The 6935-nt window shown below is 38.7% G+C and overlaps 1 protein-coding gene across 1 annotated transcript; it reads left to right on the plus strand.

Annotated features, from left to right (window-relative positions):
- The first annotated feature begins 2851 nt into the window (after nt 1–2851).
- On the plus strand, nt 2852–5578 carry LOC136531012 (uncharacterized). The gene is made up of 14 exons (XM_066523715.1): nt 2852–2869; nt 2948–3057; nt 3210–3285; nt 3353–3443; nt 3482–3605; nt 3689–3772; nt 3953–4082; nt 4180–4265; nt 4353–4588; nt 4659–4775; nt 4869–4984; nt 5068–5176; nt 5298–5340; nt 5419–5578. Exons 1-14 carry the CDS (start codon nt 2852–2854, stop codon nt 5576–5578), a joined length of 1500 nt encoding a protein of 499 aa, XP_066379812.1.
- The last annotated feature ends 1357 nt before the right edge of the window (nt 5579–6935 follow it).

The raw sequence follows: 6935 nt of genomic DNA on the forward strand, positions 1-6935 counted from the left end.
CAATGGTTGTGCTCTTTGGATCTGGGACGACCTCCTTGAGGATTATGTCAACATTCGGTTGTCTCAAGCTGATGTGGTTCATCAGAACATAGTTTTTGGTCTTAGATATGAGATTGAAGCCAAGGCTGTCCTTTTGGCCGAAGCAATGGAAGAGCTTGCAGCTGCCAGAAGTAGTAGTCGTCGTAGTTTTTTTTTTCTTTTCTGTTCTCTGTTTCGTTGTTTGCTGGATCCTAGCCAAATCATTCAACTGAGTTGTACTCCATTGTTTGTAACTGCAGTAATTTCTTAGTAGTTCATGTAGCACTTGTATCTTTGAACTTTATGAACTTGGCTCAGTCTTTAGAACACCAGATCATAGCCAAAGTATTTTTTTAATTACATCTTGGTGCTACCTCCCTCGGTTTCCCATGATTACGTAAATTATGTGCGTGTTATTTAAACAATTCGTTCCGCTTTACGGTTGATATATTTTATCATTCATTTAATTGCAAGTATTTATTTAGAAAACAACGTGTTCTAGGTGTCTGTATTACTAATTTAGAAATTAGGGCAAATTGATGGTTTTATTATAACCAAACCATATTTAAACTGTCATCTAGACATTATCAATTATTTTACTTAACAAGTCTTTGTTAATAATTTTAAGTCCTTGCCGCTTCAGTTTTCTAGCCTTACTTTGTGAATTTTGAAATATTTCAGTCCTAGCCACTTCAGTATTCTAGCCTTTCTTGTCACCTATTTGTACTGGCATCCTTGTTTTTTGCAACCAGGTACATGCCATGTACTACTGTCCATAAGTTTCACAAGTCTACCAACTGCGTCGTTATCTTTTTTTTATCTCCATCCATACCTGTCATGTACCTACCAAAAGTTGGACAAGACTAAACCTGATAGCACATTGTACTATTATAACATTTTCTTTATCCTGCACTTCTGTCTCTGGTTCTTTTACTAGACACCCCTACCCTCCGAATATGTCACTAGAACTGCATAGTATGTTTGTGCAGTTAGTACTGACTTTTTTTAGGAAAATAACATAAAAAATCTTTTAGATCAGTTATATTTAAATTTTGTGTCCTTAATTTAAATTATGTGTTCTAGTTTGTGCAGTGGGTACATTGTGTTCGATTTGAATTGTTGATTTAGACCGTCCCTTTTTTTCCATTTGGTCACAGTGGCATATCTCTGTCTTTTTTTTTTTCACTCTTTTGTTATAATTGAATTACCCTTATGCGCAAGTGAAATATAAAATGAACTATTTGATATTGGTCAAAGCATTTTACTACAGGCCCCTCCAATATTGGAACATTTTTTGTTACATCTTAGTATTATCTGTTTGGATCAGTTCCTCCTTTTTATTTGTCCAGTTTGGTACCTCTTGTCCCCCCACGTTTCGATATTGGCCGAATTAGTATCCCTTATATTTAGGTCTCATATTAACTTGGCACCCCGACATTTTCACAACTCCCAATTTAAATCATTCCGACACACTAGGAATATCTCCCAATTTTTTTTCATTTGTAAAATGGCCAATGATGGAAATATGAACTATAAAAGAGCGAACCTTAAGATCTTACAACTGTATTTTATTTAGATTAGTGTGTCTATTGACTTTTGATGGATTACTACAACAACACTATTTGGTGAATATAAAATCTAAAGTTCAGACGTGGCTCTCTTCATAACAATATGAGATGGATAAGTTACAATAATTATTTTCAATTTGACACATAACAGTACACAAGTCAAATTGCTTTTCTAGGTAGTAATCTACATGTGAATGCCTATTTCTTCACAGAACTTAACTAGGTCCCTGCTCCACATCAGGTACTCTACTAGAACTCGATGCACAACGTTGGCTTCTTTTTTTCATGATCCCTTGCCATGTCATGGGCGTGGACTATGAGATCTGCGTATGAGCATATTTTCAAGTAGTCAGGGCAGAAAGGGCAGGAAAATTCATTGTTTTCACGTACTATATAACCATCTGCACCATTGATTAGCCCTTGAGTAGTTTGATTCTTAAGGTGACATATGTTTTCATCACTTGCCACACCTTCAGCTGAAACAATCATGTTGTCTTCTTCCTCATATAGACTACTAGTGAGCTCTAAAACAACTTTTCCATCAAATTTGTTGTCATGGGAAATGTCATCTCCAACTCTATATGTAAATATTAGAACAGAGTAAATTATATTAGTTGTTAAAAAGAACATCTTCTTGTAATAATAATCACATAGTATGACATAAAATTAAATTTTCACTTGGCATACCTTTCTTTGCCCTTTCCCATGATTAAGCTAGCCTTGCATAGCACAATACAACATATGTGTTGTGTTGGGGGTTCTAGGAATGGTGGTAGCCTATTATATAGTAAGTTTACTATTTATTATTTTCTCTCTCTTTCTCATAGTAGAATCTTTCACATGAACTATGTACCATTCTTGAGGTTCTTTTTTTCCTCATGATAATTTTGTGGTACATGCAGTAGTGGCATCCGTTCTCGATTTACTTGGCCCTAACCTTCTATATGCCTTTCGTTCAAATATTCGTTCAAATATTTGGTTTAGTACTTGATACCCTCTGGTGAACCTATCTCTCTAGTTCATTTTTTGATGGTGCAGTTGACAAGACCGGCGCCGCTGTAGTGATTCCCTTAAAGTATTTTTACTTTCCGTCTTGTCGTCCTCAGGGAATCCTGCTCTTTGTACATCTTCGGCAGCGGCACCACACCCCTAAGGTTTTAGCTATCCATAGCTAGATGGCCGCCTGTTCTCATCGCCACTCATCATTTATGCTATCAGCGTTCCCTTCACCACTTCCTTGTCCATACTTTAACTCTTTCTTTACCATGGACGCCGTTCTTAAGGTAAGCATCTTCACCATTCAATTATTTTCAATAGCACGTTTACATTCCTAATATGTACATATTTGTCATTCGCATAAGTATTTTGGTTTTTCATCCCTACGACCATACCAGCGTGATGTTGTGGACGCTGTTAGAAGGGGCCGTGACTATTTAGTTGTCATTGCTACTGGTGGCGGCAAATCAATGTGGTATGTGATAATTCCTTCATAAGTGCCAGCATCATGAACCACAGTAAAGTGTTCTTATTTATTATTTACTAAATTCAAGAACTATTATGTATTTTTTGTTTAATATTCTACACTCTAATCTCTCCTCCGCACTCCCTTCTTAACACTTGCAGCTACCAGCTTCCCCTGTTATTAACAAAAAAGACTGCAATTGTCATTAGCCCATTGTTGTCCTTAATGCAAGACCAGGTGGCCCATTTCTCCCTATTTTTATTGCTATATTTTGTTTTGTTATTTTAACAATATAGCATTACAGGTCATGAACTTGCAGCAAAGAGGGGTGCGTTCTGACTATTTAGGAAGCACGCAAAAGAATCATGCTGTAGTAATGAACTACGCTCAAAGTGGTTATATATATTCAAAGCATCGTTAAGATACTAATCAGTAACAATTACCCACCATTCTAATCGTGTTACTCTCAGTTTTTGGTCTAACATGATCCGTCGTGGCATTTGTCTGTTGGTCGTGGACGAAGCACATTGCATACCTGAGTGGGGCCCTGATTTCAGGTATTTCATTAATCCGGATTTCCTTGTCAAATTTTCATTTGCTTATTTCTTATTTTTTTCTTTATATTATGTTCCAAATATAGGATTGAGTACAAAATGCTCCATCGTTTAAGAGCTAAATTGTTTGGTATCCCATTTTTAGCATTGACTGCAATGGCTACTGATAGGTAATACCAGATTTATTATTGAACTATATTAATGTTTTTCCTGGAAAGAGATATCTATTTACATTATTTATTTACCAGGGTCCGCGAAGATATTTGCAAATCACTTATCCTACGTGAACCATTCGTATTCATTGGCTCTTTTGATAGACCTAACTTGTTTTATTGAGTAAAATTAATTAGACCCGGCACATGCATTAACGAAGCAATTGCTGAGTTGATACGAGATGTTCCTCATCGGGTATCAGCCCGTGAATCAACTATAATATATTGCATCACAATACGTGACACCGAGCAGCCTGGTTTATTTTTTGTTTAGTTTTTTCTTTTATTTTTATTTGTATTTATTTTAATTATTATTTTCTCTCTCTTGGTGTTGATGCTCTTAAATCTCTTGGTGTTGATACTAGGTACATGATGCTCTTAAATCTCTTGGTGTTGATGCAAAAATGTATCATGGACAGATGGATAGTGCTTTAAGAGAGGCTGCACACAAGTTCGTTTTAGTTATGACCAAAATTATTCATTTCTTTGGTTCATTTATCTTTCACTTTCACTTGTTACATGTAACAATCATTTTCAGGTCATTTGTTACTGACGAGGTATTTGTCATGGTGGCCACTATTGCCTTTCGTATGGATATAGACAAGCCAGATGTCAGGTGTGTTATTCATTTTGGCTGCCCCAAAAGCCTTGAGTCATACTATCAAGAGAGCGGTAGATGCGGACAAGATGGTTTGCCTTCAACATGTTTGCTTTATTATAGCCGAAGTGATTTCTCTAGGGGTGATTTTTATTGTGCTGCAACTAATACAGTGAGTTTTGCATTTTTCCTTTAAGTTTTTTGTGTCGTATTTTCAGCATCTAAACTATTACATTATACAGGAAGCTCAAAAAGAAGTTATCATGTCATCTTTCTTTGCTGCCCAAAGTTATTGTGTCCTTGCTACATGCCGTCGCCAACATATTCTTAATTATTTTCGTGAAGCTGGTGGTGACAATTGTGGTTAGTAGTGAATCCAAATATTTCACATTTATTTTATTCACATTTGTATATTTCTTTGGTCTTTCATTTTTGTCTTCGTTTTGGTAACCACAGGTTATTGCGACAATTGCACATCAAGGGCCGACAAGGAGAAAGACTTATCAACCGGCAATGAGTGTGGTGGACGTTGGGGCCTAAACTTCCATATCAACATGCTTAGAGGATCACATGTATCTATGTTAATTACAACCATCCTTTTCAGTGTTCTGTTTACCTAGTGTATTTGTTATAATTGTTTTATTTTAAACATTAGTGCAAGAAGGTTATAACCAACAATTTCCAAAATTCTGAATTCTATGGCCTTGGGAAATCACGCGAAGCCAACTGGTGGAAAGGTCTAGGTGGAATTTTATTAGCCAATGGTAACTAATGTCATTGTCTGTAGCATATTTGTTTTTTTCGTAATAAAGTCATATTAGTCATTTTGATATATTAGTAAATATAAGTTATGATAATTTTCTCAATGAATATCATTTGATGCAGGTTATCTTAATCAAATCATCAATGGGTCATACAGATTTGTCAGGTTTATAGTTGTTTTTCCCAAATATTTTTCGCATTAATGTTTTTCTTTTAACGGCTCATGATACTTCTTTTTCAATAGCATATCTGCTGATGGAGAGAAATTCCTTCACTCCTACCATTACTCTGGGCATCCTCTCATCTTAAGGGTCACAGATGAAATGTTGTCTGACGATGATTACTCCACGTCTAGTGATCCGGAAATCGCTCCTGAGCTCGATTTTCTTTCGAAAGTATGGTAGTGACCTTTTATTTTTCCATGGATTTTAATACATGACTTTGCACATTTCTTTAAAATATTAATGATTTTATTTTCCCAGCATGAATTTTAATACATAATTTTTTTCTCTCTAGGATGAGATCTTGTTGTACCAAATGCTTCTTGAAGCTCGGAAGATGGTAGCTAAAGACAATCATGCAGCACCGTACTTTCCTATTTTGACGATTCATTTTTCTTTCCAACTTGTCGGGTTTATAAACCCGGGGTCCCTCATGGACCGGTTTTCCAACAAAGGCTCGGCCCAATAGACAACGATGCGAGCAACGCACAACTCATGGGCCGACCCAAATACCTAGACAACAGGCCAGAAGAGCGATCCAATCTCCAATCTAAAGGCCTGGCCAAGGAGGAACGGCGCCCCGCTTTCGACTGTGGCCCGCCTCTCCGACCGGAGCACTCGCTTCGGTCTCCAGCCTGCCTCTGGATGGACTCTCCGACCGGAAGGCCTGGCCAAACACCGCTTCTGACTCCGACCGGGGATACGCCGAACCCCTGCTTATAGGCTCCTTTCCAAACTGACGCAGTCAGTGCCGACTAGGGCCAACCGATCGGGAACGCCCGCTCGGTAAGGACCAGGGAACGGACGGTGAAAGTAAGGTAGGGCGCACAAGTCAAACCGCAATGCCAGGGACCATACCCTGTGCACCTGCCAGGCAGTACCCTGTGACCCTCCTAGCATGACAGAACTCAAGCAGTGTTGTAGGCGCCGATATTTTCCCCTACAGTATTGTGGGCACCATTAATTCCCATACTAGACAAATACGGTAAGGCTCCCCCACATGCCTCTGGGCATCGACAGTGTTGTGGGTGCCGGCATTTACCGTACCAAGCGAACATGGTAAAACCCCTTGCATGCCTCCAGGTATCAACAGTGTGGTAGGCGCCGATGTCTACCATACCCAAAGAAGACAAACACAACCTTCCATGTGCATCTGACATTCAACAGTATTATGGGCGCCTACCATCATCCTGTACCCGCTGGCATGGGCAACAAGGCTTAGTAGCACATGTACTCTCTCCCTCTCACTTGTAAGGCCATCCCCTTCATCTATAAAAGGGGATGCGCTCTCTCCCAACAGACTAAGTTGATTCAGATTGATCAAGTTCACTAGTACACAACAATAAAACCATCAGGTTCAAGCCTCGAGCACACGCTCGAACACATAGCACATAGTGGAGCTCCTGTCACTCTCGGCCCCTCTGACAAGAGTCCAACCGGACCTCTTGTACCCCCCATCTTTCTCCTTCTCATTTGTAACCACACTGCAAACTTTGAGCACCTGGGCTCAGGAATAAAGTCACCGACCGACTCAAACTGG

This window comes from Miscanthus floridulus, unplaced genomic scaffold (genome assembly GCF_019320115.1).
Source record: "Miscanthus floridulus cultivar M001 unplaced genomic scaffold, ASM1932011v1 fs_258_1_2, whole genome shotgun sequence".
NCBI lineage: Eukaryota > Viridiplantae > Streptophyta > Magnoliopsida > Poales > Poaceae > Miscanthus > Miscanthus floridulus.

Excerpts from the sequence above, each read along its gene's own strand:
- LOC136531012 (XM_066523715.1), top strand. Across the intron at positions 3,058-3,209 it reads GGTGGCGGCAAATCAATGTG|CTACCAGCTTCCCCTGTTAT; the intron begins GTATGTGATAAT and ends TAACACTTGCAG. Across the intron at positions 4,776-4,868 it reads AGCTGGTGGTGACAATTGTG|GTTATTGCGACAATTGCACA; the intron begins GTTAGTAGTGAA and ends TGGTAACCACAG.